This window comes from Saccoglossus kowalevskii, chromosome 8 (assembly GCF_978046115.1).
Source record: "Saccoglossus kowalevskii chromosome 8, keSacKowa6.1, whole genome shotgun sequence".
Classification (NCBI taxonomy): domain Eukaryota; kingdom Metazoa; phylum Hemichordata; class Enteropneusta; family Harrimaniidae; genus Saccoglossus; species Saccoglossus kowalevskii.
Window position 1 is genome coordinate 8,244,657 of NC_140648.1, and position 17,190 is coordinate 8,261,846.

The 17,190-nt window shown below is 36.6% G+C and overlaps 2 protein-coding genes across 2 annotated transcripts; both read left to right on the plus strand.

The window, feature by feature from the left end:
* Positions 1-1,713: 1,713 nt before the first annotated feature.
* Positions 1,714-4,743, plus strand: LOC102804801 (BMP-binding endothelial regulator protein-like). The gene is made up of 8 exons (XM_006812815.3): positions 1,714-1,811; positions 2,512-2,597; positions 2,911-2,944; positions 3,082-3,120; positions 3,316-3,438; positions 3,647-3,876; positions 4,051-4,334; positions 4,590-4,743. Exons 2-8 carry the CDS (start codon positions 2,523-2,525, stop codon positions 4,600-4,602), a joined length of 798 nt encoding a protein of 265 aa, XP_006812878.1. The 5' UTR covers positions 1,714-1,811; positions 2,512-2,522; the 3' UTR covers positions 4,603-4,743.
* Positions 4,744-8,480: 3,737 nt separating this feature from the next.
* LOC100373908 (kielin/chordin-like protein) lies at positions 8,481-14,521 on the plus strand. The gene is made up of 8 exons (XM_002731819.4): positions 8,481-8,601; positions 9,448-9,527; positions 11,269-11,302; positions 11,498-11,536; positions 12,331-12,453; positions 13,065-13,294; positions 13,609-13,892; positions 14,126-14,521. Exons 2-8 carry the CDS (start codon positions 9,453-9,455, stop codon positions 14,136-14,138), a joined length of 798 nt encoding a protein of 265 aa, XP_002731865.2. The 5' UTR covers positions 8,481-8,601; positions 9,448-9,452; the 3' UTR covers positions 14,139-14,521.
* Positions 14,522-17,190: the final 2,669 nt, after the last annotated feature.

Consider the following 17,190-nt stretch of genomic DNA (forward strand, 5'->3'; position numbering starts at 1 on the left):
TACAAACCTATGGAAACCGTGGGTGATTTTTTTCTCGCCTTAGTGAAGAATAACCCAGGAGAGTGACACAAGTTCAAATAGTTAGTTTGTTTTTTGAACGAGAATGGTCACCTCGCTAAAAACGCATCGTTTACATGTCACACCGTCAAAGCAGAAGTCTTCGAACTCTGAACGATACTATATATGTATTCATTGTATATTGAAAAGTATTAATTGTATGTTGACAAGCATGCATTATATAATGACAGGTATGCATTGTACTAGTATATTAAAAACTTTCTTTGTATACGTACATTGCATATACAATTTAGACCACATACGACAGTAATGGCGTTCCATAGTTCTCTCACTGAAGCGGTCTCAGGTCCCTCAAGTCTCGCCAAATAATTGTGAGAATAAATGAAATCAAATCTCACCAACTCCGTCCAGGTGGTCATTATTTGGCCAGTGTTAATTTCAAAATGCGTTGTACGCCTTTGCCGTTGATTGGCTACAGTATCGAACACTTTGGACACAGAACATAGTCATCGACATTAAAACACTAAAATGTGCAATCCACTTGTTGCGGTGATTTATCGCTGCATGCTATTGCAAGTATGTACATTGTGACTTTATGCGCAAGTCATGCTAAGCTGTGACTACTTGAAGATGGTCACTCGATGTCACGCATTACAAGCACAGCTTGTAAGAAGTGTTGTTATAACATGTAGACAAGTCGTAAGACCAACACATGATATTATCAATTCAGCTTGTAATATCCATTTTATTTTATTTCATTTTATTACAATAATGATATGTATAATACTTTAAAATAATTAAAATAGGTATTTAGGCCTTCAAATTAATTTGACCCTATTTTGTTGATGACAAGCCCCAGTTCAAAACCGCAGCATGGCCAAATGTTTTTTAAGTTGAGGGGGAAATATGAACACTATGATTCAACTAGACTTCCTGACATGGTTTGTGATATTAAAATTCTAACGATTGGTGTTATTGTCAGTGGAAATAATAACAATTGTATTTGTATTCTCCTACTAATGTTTTACTAAATATAAGATGTTTTGAAACAACGTTATAGATATATTCAATTTTGAAACTGTAACTGTCTATCGTCCCAAACGCAACTCCAAAGCTGTCAGATTTTTTTGCAAATATTTTTGTCGGCAAACAACTAATGAAAGGGTAAGTTGTGCCACAATTTGTCATGTATTCCTGAAACAACAATTAAAACACAAGATTACATGGCACATGTAGACATGGTATGTCGAATAATTTTATGTAAACCGACTTTAACTCCGTGTGTCACATTTGGTACCACACATATTATTTTCGATCAGTATTATCTGAAACAACACACGACAACATTCGCAAAAAAAAAACAATAAAAAAATGCGTAATGAAATATCAGTTGTGCTAGTTATAATTGTAGCAACGCAGCTGACATAGACTATTAATAACATTCAAATAAGTGTGCGTCAAAGCTGGTTTTTGACGTCAGATATTATGCCAAAAACATTCGAAGCATGTCATTAATGATTCTAAAAGTTTCTAATTGGATGTTGGAGCACTCTTAGAACACTTCTGATTGGTCAATATGGTAACATAAGTAAGGACATAAGCAAGGATTATCTGAATCTGAGTGTCCAATCGGTCGCTCTCGATTTGATTAATTGCACAGATTATTGTTGATGTTATATAAATTGTCTCCCCGAGGAACTGTGAATTAATTCGTTGGCTTCAGGTGTACCAGTCGATATTCCAACTGAGGGTGACAAGTCTTAGTAAACTCCAATTTAACGTCGGAAAACAAAGTAAGTACCGCGTTATTTATCATGATGTTATACCGTGCATAACACTGTTAACGCATACCACTGTATACCACTACTCACAAGTACAATTGAGCTGACATTATATATCTAAATAATTCATACAATAGGAGTGATAATATTTTGGATTTGATATTCCTACAGAACGCACTGTATGTTTTCGAGGTCCCGCTGTCGACGCAAGATCCATACCGACACATCAGTATTCCGTAATCTTAATGCCAAACGCATTATCATTAATAAATCCAATAAGAGAGAAATATTTTGACTATCTGGTCGGTTCGGCTCAGTCGACTACTAGTATTTCAATTCCGTTTCCACAATGACAATACAGTTATATCTCAACTCGAATCACAATTCCAACCAGCAATGGTTTTCATTTTAACAGGGCATATCATGGCGTGGATTCTAAGCATCGTCATTACATATGTTATGCTCGGGTGTATATTGTTTCATGGCATTGGGTGTGTAGCTTTCGCTGATTATATCATGTGACCGCTTCGTTTAGATATGATGTATTATGCAAATGATCGATTATCTCAACGTCTAACTAGCAAAACAGATCTACAGATGTATATATTGTCAAATGTGTGACATCATACGTGTGCCCATCATACCGGTAACAATACAAAATGAAAGCTCACAAAGATATCGTTTTTCTTATTCAAACTCATTATCATTCTAGCCAACAACACCATGAAGCTAGTCATTGCGGTTGTCGTAGCAATATTTTCCGTTACCGTGGTAACGGCTGCTCCCAAAGTATCCCAGGTAAGTTCTGTGGTAAATAAGAAGGGTGCAAACGATGAAATAATCTTTCAACGGAATAAATAATTGTCTTCGATCATACAGTACGACAAAATGACAGTTCGGTCATGTGATCTCCTGTCAACTCCGAGGTTAGATTTCATCGCATCTGTCATGGCAATTGGCTAACTACTTGCACTTCGTTTGTCACGTCTGAGCAAATGTGCAAGCGATTCGCAATGCAGAAAGAGCTAGCAATGCTCGTCACATCACCATTACCAATACTGTGCCAGTCCTTATCAGTGTTAACAGACCATTATTCAATTATTATTCACAGGAAAAACGATCGTCAGCGTTTTCTGCGGCAAAAGGTATAAGCATTTTTTTAAAATCTAAAAAATGGATTTGAAAGAGTACAGTTTAGATTAGATAAAATGATAATTATATCAACTGACATTAACTTTTCTTAGTGTATGTATTATCATATATGTTATGATTTATATTACAGATGAAAGTAAAAAGTCAGCTCCAGTTATTCCACGGCCTGGTAAGCTAAGTAATATTTTGGTTACACTCACTCACTGAGATCTGTACGTTACGAGATAAAGAGTACTTTGAGTACATTCACTAATATATTGTACGTTATGTGATAGATATACTATTACTTTAAATACATAGAAGTGTTAAAAATTTATAAAACTCATACAATTAAATGATGGCGACCCACCTTTATTTAACACAGATCGATGTGACCTCGAAAACATCGGAGAATGTAAAGAAGTGTGCGGTGAAATGGAGATTCCTTCGGAGCCCGACGGTAACGGGGCTAAATGTGAGAAACCAAATGAATATTGCTGTGAAACCGGTAAGTAATCTGACCGTATGATACTTCGCTCTTGAAGATACATATGCATAGGTACAATGAGAAGACATAGATATGCGCATGTTATAAACAGCGGAATACTTGTCTTCACTGGGAATCATACAGGGTCATCCGTAAACATTATACAACTTTGTATATAAGTATTTCAACACATGTGTCTGATTTTACGTTTTTACGTTCATCGTGACAGCTGGCGGTGGAAGCGGTGACCCTCACATCGTGACTTTGGATGGCAGAAAATATTCGTTCCAGGGCGTGTGCACTTACATCTTGGTCAAAGATTGTTATGATAACAACTGGGAAATAACGCTGACAAACATACCCGGTACACTTCATGGCAAAGCTGTGGGCCGAGTTGGCAGCATAACTGCACGTGTGGGAGCCTACGTCGTATCACTTGGTCGTGATAAACAAATTACGGTTAGACTAATATTTATTTATTTATTTATTTATTTATTTATTTATTTATTTATTTATTTATTTATTTATTTATTTGTTTGTTTGTTTGTTTATTTATTTATTTATTTATTTATTTATTTATTTATTTATTTATTTATTTATTTATTTATTTATTTATTTATTTATTTATTCTAGGTCAACGGGCAGTCATTTTCATCGGTAGAAGAAATTGATTTCGGTACTGATAAACTCTCTTTAATAGACAGGGATGGCGTGGCAGTTTTCAGTTACCACGAGACATTTTCTATGTCCTATACTGATAAGGGATATGTTGCAGATGTTAAGATCTCACCAGGCCTGGAGGGGAAATGTTGCGGTCTTCTAGGAAACAACGACGGTGACCCGAAAAATGATTTCATGTTACCTAACGGCGAAACAACAGATGACACAGACGTGTTTGTTGACAGTTGGTTGGTCAGGTAAGATATAAAGAAAGCAGGAACGCGACTTAGTCGTTCTGAAACGTTGTCGTTCCATTGCGATGTATTGTGAACAACGCATGTAAAATACATTCGACTGTGGAGTTATAAATTGAATTTCAGCGTATATTTATCTATAACGATTTTAGGAAAATAGTAATACACCTTTTCTATAAATCGCGCCCTCTGTTGCCAAAACGCTTCGCTGGTATAAATTGGTTGAATTAATTTCAATTAATCCTTTTTTTCCTACAGATGTGATGCGTGATTCCGCACAATCGACGACTACCGATACTACCTACTTAAATTTGTATATTGAGATATTTCTATATTAATTATAATCTTATATTATGTGACAAATGTATTTATTCGGCGTTAATTTATTAAAAGATAGTGCAGATACAGCAAATACGAATGACTAGTCTGATCATTAATTACCGTTCTGTGTACAATCAATTTTACTATTAATCGAACTATTAAAAATAATGGTGAATTTTTATCGAAAAAAAATAAATCCATCTGAGAAATTTGCTTTGGATCAATTTTCCCATCTCAATTGCCACTCTCCACCGTGACGCAAGATGGCGCTTCTTCAAATTACTGTCAGCGCTAAGAACTCTGGGATGGAGAGTGCTCAATAGCCTGACCACTACCAGCATTGAACAATGCTATATGAGGTATAGTTAATTGCTCAGCAGTCCCCGTGTTTGATTATATGTTCAGACTAGACAGATTTCATCCAAGTTATGCTAATTTGACAAGCGTACCATATTACTGTGTTCATATACATTGCCATTAATCTCACGGCCATCCAGACGTTGGTGGCAGCATTTCTGTGTCAAGGCAAACAATCTGTATTTGATTCAACTTTAAAAGTGTGTTCATTGCAAACATAGTTTTACAGCAACTGCAACCCTGCATTTCTACCTTAAGTGGTAACCCCCCCCTCCCCAAAAACAATAATGAATGTCGCACTCTGTGATTCGGAAAAGAGTTCCATTTGCCATCGAGATGATGAACTACATTTTGGGATTTATAGATATGATACCATACGTGCCATAAAGGTAATAATTACAAGATGGTAGTTCTTTTTTTTCATTTAAAGAAGTTACATCATTTCGGCACGTCTGGAGTGTCTTTTTCAATTATGCCTTAATTAATGCACTAGCTGTGAATGTACTTCGCAATAATTAGTATAATTCTGCTTTAGAACTATAGCTCAGAGTTAATGTGTTATTCTTCAATTATTGAAATAAGGGCTTTTATTTGTATGTAATAACGAGCTATTCGCTGATATCCCTCTTCCAGAGGGAGCTATGTGGGTAAATTGGGGGCAAAATTTTGTGAATACAATTGTGGTGAGCAAAATTCAGTGAGCAAAAGTTGCAAGTCGGCAGGTGAGCAAAATTTCTATTTGAAATAAATGGTGGTCGATATTTTGAATTAAATTAGGTGGGTAGTAGATTCATTCAATTAATATTTATTTTAAAAATCATTTTTTTTTGTAATGTAGTTTTGAATAACATATACCACTATGTTGAATAGAAAAAAGAAAGTAGCAGGTTTTTGTGTTGGCAATCGTGAAAGCCAACAGTTGAAATAGTGCAAAATAAGTTGTACGTAATAACAACAACAACAATAACAATAATAATAATAATAATAATAATAATAATAATAATAATAATAATAATAATAATAATAATAATAATAATAATAGATCCTAGATCATATCTTGCTCAAGAGATGTGATTCTTTACTCCCTACCGACTACTGACAAACTCTTGGTTCAAAAAAAAATTAAACCGCCAATCCTTGTATCCTGCCAGTGATTCTCAAAAACGTATCCGCCATATATGAATGCGCTTGGTAGCAGTTCAACTAAGGCATTTGATAAAGTAAACCACAGGCCACTATTTACTGTTATTCCGTAAGGGCACTGTTTACATGGATCGCATGTAAATTGTAGAATCCATTTCAAGTTTACCACACGTACGGTTGTTTGTTTTACTGCCCTCTACGTCATTTCATGTTATTAAGCGGCGAGACAGAGTCACAGTTGTGTAGTGATAAGAGTGAATAGAATCAGGTCTACGTAAACTGGTATATATATATATATATATATATATATATATATATATATATATATATATATATATATATATATATATATATATTGGCTCAAATGAAATTGAAGCAGCAAGTTATATATAAGTGGATAACATAACCACAGAACAGTTTGCTCGACTAGTCGACTAGACCCTCCATCCATTGTGTTACCTATTCTGAATATCGTACGTCATGGAAAAGACTTTGGAATCCTGTTTTAAGGTCGTTCATAGAGTTTCAGTACTCAGTCTACAACCATTTCAGTATATACATTGTTTATATTTAAAATATGTACAATTTTTATATTATTGTATAATACTTTTTCAAAGGTTGTGTTTTTAGTAAAAATATTCCTAAATCTCTGTAAAGTAAGTGTTGAAAAATACACGATGTGGATAATCAGATGACGTCACACAGCTTATCAAACATGGAGAAAGATATTCAAATGAATGATATCGCTAATCAGTTTCACTATCATCATTGTATTTGCCAAAAAGTGTTTACAAGTGATATGAAAAGATCAGAGAGGAACCGAATATTACCTCCTTTGGCGACTAACATGTAATGCATCTATCAATACAGTTAGACAAATTGTGCTATTCAATGCTCGTTCACTAACAGATTCCTAGCTTGAACATGGAAAGCTCGGCTCAGACTCGGGTTAATGTAATTAAGTTTCTGAAGCGTTGTATACTCCAAATCGTTCGTACACTCTGACGTGTGTTTAAGTAGATAGTCGAATCTTATCTGTGAGATATTTACTTAGCTATCTGAGTTGTATCCGCTGTCCTGTTTGCATTTGTGTTCTCTCATTGGGAATTACAAATACACATGTGTAAGGTTATCATTCTGTGATCTGTGAGTATATTCATAGCTGGGCTTTACGCCTATGACCTTTCACTGATGGTCGGATGCAGAGAGGGTGACTGGTGTGTGCAGGGTCAAAAGACAGACACATCAAACCTTGATATTTGCACCAAAACATATAATTATAATTCACCGAGTGGTGTTAGTTATAGTACATATACAAGTCAAATTTAATAGGTGTTTGGATGAGTTTATGACGTTACAATTACGTCATGGATGTGAGCATCGTCTTTTTGGAACTTGAATGGTTTGTGAAATCACACTACCAAAAGATATTTCAATTGATATACTTATGGGTTTTTACCTGTTCGTTCAAAATCAGGAAGATTAACTACGTTTTCGTTTGCTCACTCCTCAGTAAAAAAAAAAGGAGTGCATACGGCCACTTGCCAGATCCGCGTTTTTCGGGTTTGTAATCCATTCGGAGCGGGACGTAGAATTGTTTGTCTGTGTCTTGTCCCGTTCCTCAGTGAACGTACAAAATCATCAAATTCTGTGAAATTGTTCTTAACCCCAACAACTTATCAGCTCTTGTGAACTGAATGAAGAATATATGTGTAATGTTTGAACACGATACATTGGACTTGTCCTGAAAATCTACCTCAGTGTGTAATGCCCACATATACACTAAATACTCATACCATGAGTATGTGTGTGCTGCTTTTGCGCTGGCGCAGAGAAACTCGGAACAAAACTACACTTACACACATTGATTCTAGCCTATGTTCCAAATCACTGCAATCATCCAAAATACACAGTTGAAGAAAATGATTTCACTTAATATACTTGTTGTGATTCACACGAATTCTGGGATTGATTATAAAGTACAGGGTGGTCATGAATCGGTTCTGCAATTATTTGGTTATTTTCTAGCGCATCTCAGGTCACAAATAAAGGTGTGTTCTGCAGCTGTCATCTCTGGCACGGTCTTTTTTAGTAACCATGTCTCTTGGTAAAAACAAACAACTGACATATTTGTATATCGTTTTACCTATTTTGGTCTGATTATGTATAATTACAGTACGTCAGTGCTGACGTCACATTGATGTCAAGACCGGGAGTCTTATTGGAAACACTGATTGGTCAATACAGTAAAGGGGAGGGTGCAATGATGGGTTGGTCCAATATGAGAGTCAAATCGGTTTAACAGTCTGGTTTGATTAATTGCACAGTTTATTATAGATGTCTTATAAATTGTTTCTCTGAAGAACTACGACTAGACTCATCGATTTTAGGTGTACCAGTCGAGGAAGTGTCTTATCTTAGTAAATTCGAATATAACGTCAGGAAAATCGTAAGTACAACGATATTTTATCGTATTATAATTTATATGCCATGTACATGATATGACCATCTATACAGGCGGTGTGTGCAGCATTGTACGTGACAACCTGTTAAATAATTTGGTATTGAACTGACATGACATTGCATTGATGAAATATGTTATACAGCTATGTAAAAATGTGGTATCCTGGCAGATATATAGTTTTCAATTAAATGTTGCTAGTTGTTCTGATAAAGGCATCGATATTCCAGTGAAGTGGGGAATCGTGCAGGGGTCACCCAGGTCATTTAGTTTACTTTATCTAAGTCGTCGTGGTACATTTAGATAAGGTTTGGTCGAAATAACGTTTGGCTCTTTGTGTGAATCAAACTTCACGATTTCAGATTGAGGTTATAATGTCACCAAGCTATACATTGAATAAAGGATCACGTGAATGAAATAACTCATTGAAAATATCGATTGGTCAATGTATCTCATAATAGTATCGCAGCATTTGTAACATCACTGTATCAGTGTATATTCCTGTGGTCTTAGACATCCGCTAAACACTTCACTGATGATTGAGATTGCGAACCCAGTGTGGAAGTTTTCATTTAAGTTATCGAATAATAACAAAGCGACCGAACTTCTTAGCCAATTGGGCACGCTTCTTCTCTTTTAGTTTTTTTTTTCAATTCATATTATTGTCCGACGGTCTGAAGATATAATTATGTCGGTGTCGGGCATTTAATTTACAACCAGTTCTCTCTCAGTTACATTGACATATGAAAAACGCGTTCCGAAGCTCGTTATTGACAGTAATAACATGAACGATGCAAAAAGCAGCTCACTGTTTCTGTCAATTAATACTTTCAGTCATTATGAAGCTCGTCATTGTGGTTGTCATAGCTATGCTATCTGCTGCCATGGTAACAGCTGCACCTGGGGTATTCAAAGTAAGTTCGTTGGTATTTACATAGTATCTATAGTAAAAATATGTTATGTGACGTCATATTTCCAACAAATGTGTAATCTGGCGATGTAAGCACTCGAGAAACGGAAGAAAGTACATTCGTTTGATAAGTAGGTTACCTTGGTGACTGGTGAGTGTAATGTATTTCACTCATGGTGAGTGCTATGATTGACCCAGGGTCAACCCCCTTGTAAAAGACTGTCACGTGTACTAATTTGCCGGAAATGGTAAAATGGGTCTGTTATCGGGCTAGATAGTGTCATATTTGCCTTCCGATATCAAGTGTTCGGTCCGATATGTGTGGTCGTTATCTGCCACGTCATCGGGGGTTCCAAGTCACAATTTGCACTCTTATCTGGGCAGTTTCAATGGGGTATTTCTCTCCATAACACCATGAACATACTAAAATATTGTTATCGGACGATTAAATTTAATTTGTCATTATAATATCGGAAACAATTAGGGTCATTTATCAGGCACTAACGGAAGTAGGAAAAGTTAAACAAGATATTCAGGTTCGACCCGATGGAGAAATTTGAATAAAGTTCAATTAAAGGCCGGTGGTCGTCACGCCGCGCACTGTTCGATATGGGACTCATAGCAACGTATACAACGCGTGTAAAATACATTGTTTATTTACATGAAATTTGAACACGCGCTGCGCGACGACCACCGCGCTTTAAGATAACTTCCTTCACTCCCAAATTAGGAGCAATCGAAACAGCTTGTCAAACCCTCCAAATTTAACTTCAGCCCTTGTTGGTAAGAACAAGTTTGTGAGCAAAATTTTAGGCATTTTGTTTTACCTGGGCTGAAGCTTGTATTGGCTACTGGGACATAATTTGCATAATGTTATGATTACCATTTACTCGAGCCAGGTTGTGGTTCTTATGTGAATAAGTATCATATGTATTTTTAAATTGATCACGCGACTTTCGACAGTCTAATTAATCACGTACACCTAATTTATGTCGAGTATACATACTATATATCGACACCAAACCGGCGCCACATGCAAACTCACGTCGGTGAGGGCGCTTTAAATCACGCCGACTTGGCAGGGCTACAAACAAGTGTACGAATTGTGCCACGTCACGATTAGTACGATAGTAATGTAACAATTTATCTCATAGAAATATTTCTTCTTTTCTGGAATATGTTTCTTGCTAATATATTTCTTTTCAATTTTGTTTTCACTTCTATGCTAAACAGCCCAATCAGATATACTTATAGTATATTGTATGCGAACATTAAGCTTGGTTCATGCCTTATTATGATTATCGAATAAATTGGAGCGTAGCTATAAAACAAAGGCAGATACAGAAAAAAATGAGACACGGGGTATAGCATGCAACCCAACGAACATGTCCCGCACAGGTTATTCGCGGACTGAAAGTATTAAAAACAGTGCTTATATTTACTAGTCTAGACAGTGATACACGGCAATAGTAAAATCGTCCGCAGGGTAATTCCTTAGATAAACATTGATACGGCATTGCACTACCGCATGCTTATTTAATTTTTGAGAATGTCTGAATCACAGATAAATTTTTAACTCGTTTTCCCATATTGCTACTTAATGCACCAAAGGTACAATTAAATATACATTGGCAAAAACGAATAACATGATAACAGACACAAGTTGCTCAACATTGATTACCTAAGCACTCAATCTTCATCTCTTCAGAGTTTTAACGTATACATTATTTCCATCATGTTCACAGGAAAGAAGATTGTCTGCACTTTCTATGGCAAAAGGTATACGGACTGTGAAATATAGAATAGAATAGAATAGAATAGAATAGAATAGAATAGAATAGAATAGAATAGAATAGAATAGAATAGAATAGAATAGAATAGAATAGTTTAGTACAATGCAACGACGCGTTGTGCAGTGCAACGCCATACAATACAAAACAGAACATTTGTCATGTTTTTTTTTTAATTTTCCAGATGAAAGTGAGAGGGCAGCCCCAATTATTAAAAGGCCGGGTAAGTAATGTAAAAATAGGCATCGATCACGTGTTATTTCTGTAATCTGAGTACAGTACACTCACTCAGATCATGAATTAATTTAACATACTAATTACCTTGCCGTGTATTAGGTTATTTACAAAATGTACAGTGTTGGCCGTGGTTTGCGCCTGACATCGAATGTCGCTTCGGCCCACCGTTCCCCGCAACAGCATGCAGCCTGCTGTTTCAATATACGGACATGCTATGGTCATGATTACCGATACCCCCAGGGGAGAGGAATACTCACCTTGATTTTGGCTGGGAGTGCTCAGGAGCCAGTTGAAAACTGAATCCAAAAAGATCGACGTTGCGGGGGCTTTCTGGTTCTACAATTGAAGTGTTCGCCAATTTGCTAAAATGGCCAAAAATCTAAAAATATTGGATCGAAGGGACCAGCTCGACCGTGAAAATGGGAGTCAAGCCAGCAGCGCATACTTCAACAATGGCAGTAACTGAACCATCGTGTTGTTGCCAATACAATAAACGATAAAATGAATACAATAACGAAAATTACTGTATTGCTCAGCATCATAGGTTACATAATCGCTCCTATTTACTTATTATATAATACTATTCATTGTCTTTTTGGCCAAAACACTGAGTGTCCGTATGTACTTGATACGGCTTGATACGTCTAGTGATTGTTTTCATTTTAAAGATTTCATGTTTTTACAATTACGAATTATTCATTGTTTGTTGGAAAAGAGGATCATCACTGAGACGTAAATGTGAAATATGAACTAATACACCCATTACATTGGTGTTTACAGATCAATGTGACCTCCAAAATATTGGAGTATGTAAAACAAGTTGTAACGAAACAGAAACCATATCAGAGGACAACGGAGACGAGAATAAATGTGAAAATCCAAACGAAGTTTGCTGTGAAGACGGTACGTACTCAAATCACAATGGGCTGAATTATGTCACCGCTAAACACGGGAACAACAAGGATAATAACCCACTTCCATGCTCTCGGGACAAGCATACCACGATATTTTGACTACTTTCGCGACATATGGAGTGACGTAGCCAAAATCGAGCAAGCCGCTGCAGGCGGCAGTAAAATTATTTTTCTCAACAGTGTATATCAAAACATTGCGGCCCCTATGTGGGGGTTGTGTTTCTTGTTTTCCCTGTGGGAGCTACAGCTTACACAAAGTTCCATTTATTCAGGCAATTAATGTATTTACAATTTTCAAATATATCTTTCAAACCAGTTCTGTATTTGTTTGCCTGAGTTCAATTACATGCAATTACATACATATGTTTCTATATGATTGTATACAATGACTGCTTATGTTTGCTCAAGTCTGGGGTAATTGTGCTGTTCTGTAATACTAGTATGTTAATTTGGTGATGTCATCAGTTCTCCAGACGGTGCTTTGGAAATTTATGTCACACATATTACCAATATGACACTATTTTTTTGCGTGAGATTAGTGTTATTAACAGACATATGTCATAAATGATACAGGCCAATTATTGTCATTATTCATAATAGATGGCGGTGGAAGCGGCGACCCTCACATCTTAACTTTGGATGGCAGAATATATTCGTTCCAGGGCGTCTGTACTTATATCTTGGTCAAAGACTGTTCTGATGACGACTGGGAAATAACGATGACAAACGAACCAACTGTATACTATGGAATGAATGTGAGCCGGGTTAGTCTCATTACTGCACGTGTTCGAGACGTCGTCGTGACACTGGGAAAAGATGGCTTAATTAAGGTTAGATTTATTTATTTATTATTTATTTATTTATTTGTCTGTTTGTTTGTTTGTTTGTTTGTTTCTAGATCAAACGGCCAATCATTTTCACCGGTAGACTTCCCTTAACTGACAGAAATGTTGCGGCAATTTCCAGTTACTACTTTCAGTTTATTCATTCATTTATTCATTCATTCTAGATCAACGGGCAGCTAGTTTCATCGGCAGAAGACGCTGTTTTTGGTACTGATAAACTCTCCTTAATAGACAGGAATGTTGCGGCAATTTCCAGTTACTACTTTCAGTTTATTCATTCATTTATTCATTCATTCTAGATCAACGGGCAGCTAGTTTCATCGGCAGAAGACGCTGTTTTTGGTACTGATAAACTCTCTTTAACAGACAGGAATGGCGTGGCAGTTTTCAGTTACTACGAGAAATTTTCTATGTCCTATACAGATAAGGGATATGTTGCCGATGTTAAGATCTCACCTGGCCTGGAGGGGAAATGTTGCGGTCTTCTAGGAAACAACGACGGTGACCCGAAAAATGACTTCCTGTTACCTAACGGCGAAACAGCAAAGAACAAATTTGCGTTTGTAGATTATTGGTTGGTCAGGTGAGAGCTACATTCACGTGACTGATAAAGTTTCATTCAACATTACGTTATCAAAATCAACTCACGCAATTATAACGATAGTTCCACATTTGACATGTACAGAAACGCATAAGGTATCCAGCAAATTAAAGTACCTGGCATAAGTAGCTGACAAATTGAAATCAACAAAGAATTAATCAATGAGGTATTTTTTTTTCATCAGGTTGATAATATTTCCTTTTTTCTTCCTGCAGTTGTGACAAGTAACTTCGCATGTTTGGGACCATTGGCGACGTGCTTTCAACACTGCCATTGACGACGTTTGTCGGTTACTCTCTATCATTGTTGACATTCTTTAACCCTTGCCGCCAGATACTTGGGTCGAGTTTACAGATAGTTTCAGAACAGATATTTACACCATTGTTTTTTTTTTATACAACTTCATATTGTATAATACATATATATATGTATATGGTATAATGTAGCTATGTGAAAAGAATTATTAAATTATGAGATCTGTTTAGTGTCGTGTCTATATATTCGTTCGTACTTAGATGGAACACATTGCTTGATGTGTAATATCAAACGACAGTTATTGTACAAGCTTCAATCAGTTTCATAATAAATACACCCAGTAATAAATCCTGTGATATGCGTATTCATGTGTCTTTAATTCAAATCTGATTACTATTAAATTAAATGGTGTGTTCTGTGGTGTGACTAGACTGCCCTCACAGTTGTAAGTTGTGGCAATCTAGTAGGAAGTTTGTAGCAAGCTTACTGCGGGTTTCCACACAGTTTAGAGAACACAACTCATATTTCACTGTCACCTTAAGGAAACGTGCTAAAATCATTCGCTTACAAAGTGTGAATCTTAATTAAGGCTTGCAATGATTGTTAGATAAGGGTCTAAAACAATTTAATTCACAAGGTAAACTCAAAAAATTTGGCGTTTTTTTTTTATTTAGAACTTGTGTGCTTCCCCCACTGACAACAATGTGATTATACATCGTCATTGTTCCTTGTATTTTGTTAGCTTCTAAGTAGGGAAAACTGTTATGACTGTTCAATCGAGAAAGGTATTGAACTAAAAATGAATTTGCACAATGACAAAAGCTAAGGCTTACGAGGGATGAGACTTCAGATCACCGTTCGACACAACACTGACTGACGATATATACGGAGAGTTTAGTCAAAATCAAAGCAGTTAGCCAATAGACATCGAGTTTGCAAATGTATTCCCAATACTTCCGAGACTTGCTGTACATTTTGTTGGATGTATCGTGTTACCGTAGGATCACTCCACCCTCCTGAGTAATCGTGCAAAATGACTCACGCCCCCTGTGTCAGTAATGAAGTATAATTTGTATCGTACACCTCCAGAGGGATAGTTTTACATACTGTACAATTTTTATTAGGGGCCCAAGCCCAAAGGGCGAGGCCCCTATTATTATCGTTCAGTTTTTTAGGGGCCCAAGCCCAAAGGGCGAGGCCCCTATTCTTATTGTTCGGTTTTTAGGGGCCCAAGCCCGAAGGGCGAGGCCCCTATTCTTATTGTCCGGTTTTTTTAGGGGCCCAAGCCCAAAGGGCGAGGCCCCTATTCTTATTGTTCGGTTTTTTAGGGGCCCAAGCCCAAAGGGCGAGGCCCCTATTCTTATTGTCCGGTTTTTTCTTTCTTCTTTAGGGGCCCAAGCCCAAAGGGCGAGGCCCCTATTCTTATTGTCCGGTTTTTTCTTTCTTCTTTCTTTCTTCCGTAACTTTTTTCGTCAAGCCGTTTGAGAAAACTGCTGAACAGAATGGTCTGATAATGCTCTATACTGATAGTCCCTAATGTGAACTGGTGCAACATGCTGTCAGAATTTCGATTGGTCAATTAGTTTGGCAGCCATATTGGATTGAAATAAAACCGGAAGTGGCTGTTTGACCACTTTCTGAGGGTCTAGGCGTCTAGATTTTTTTATGGTATATAATACAACTCATGTGTAATAAACATCAGCAATAAAAAGTTGAGCGGTCATGTGACTTTTCCCGCCATTTTGTTTTTCCTAAAAACGGCAAAAAACACTTAAAAATCTTCTTCTTCAGAACCACCATACAGAATGCTCTCATATGTAGTATTTAGCTTCTATATATGAATCCCATTTATGTTTGAAAAAATGTTTACGATTGGTCACGTGGTTTGGCCACCATTTTGGATTTCTTCTAAACAGGAAGGAGTTTTTTACTCTGGCAACACTTTAGGGAATATTTTAAATTTTGCTTCATGGCATCTGTGTATCAAGCCCTTTCAGAAACCTAAAAAAAAATTCAGATCAGTCACATGGTTTGGCCGCCATTTTGGATTTTAAGCAAAATTGACCAAAAGTTTGGGTATTTGTTTCTCAGAGACGATTCAACCAATCTACTAAATGTTTTTATATTTACCATGCCTGGCCTTAGCTCCATATGAGAAAAATAATATTATTTTGATCAGTCACGTGGTTTGGCCGCCATCTTTGGATTTTGTCAAAATAGAAATTATGCAACTGCATGTTTTGTATTAGTCTGATCTCTTTCAAATTTTGTATGTGCATTTGTGTCATCAGATGCATCATTTTGCCCCAATAGCACACTGCTAGGCCACGTGGCTGAGCACCCATGGGGGTGGGGGCTTCTAACCTCATTAATATGCATAACTGATATATCTCAAGCACTGTTGTAGTTAGGAAGATGAATCCTGTGTTATCATGACAACAGTAAACAAGAGATTTGATTAAAAATAACAGATGACCATATATGGTCATGTGAACTCATTAATATGCATAACCATTATATCTTAAACACTATTGCAGTTAGGAAGATGAATCCTGTGTTATTATGACAACAGTGAACAAGAGATTTGATTAAAATAACAGATGACCATATATGGTCATGTGAACTCATTAATATGCAAAGCAGTCATATCTAAAACACTGTCGCAGAGCAGGACATGTAACTAGTGTCATTATGAAGACATTGAATGAAAGATGTAACTGACATTAGAAATGGCTATATATGATTATGTAATCTCATTATTGTGCATAAGAACATGGCTCATTATATATCCGGAAAACCATATTTCGATAACCAAACCAGGTAAATACATGGTACCAACTTCATTTCGACCCCATGTTACTGATAATTCAAGCTACCTGATTGTCTAACATGTGACCACATTAATTACGAAACAGAATCTTGTCAGCTTGGGCCCCGGTGATGCCGCTTGCGGCTTTAATTCTTTCTTTCTTCCGTAACTTTTTTCGTCAAGCCGTTTGAGAAAACCGCTGAACGGAATGGTCTG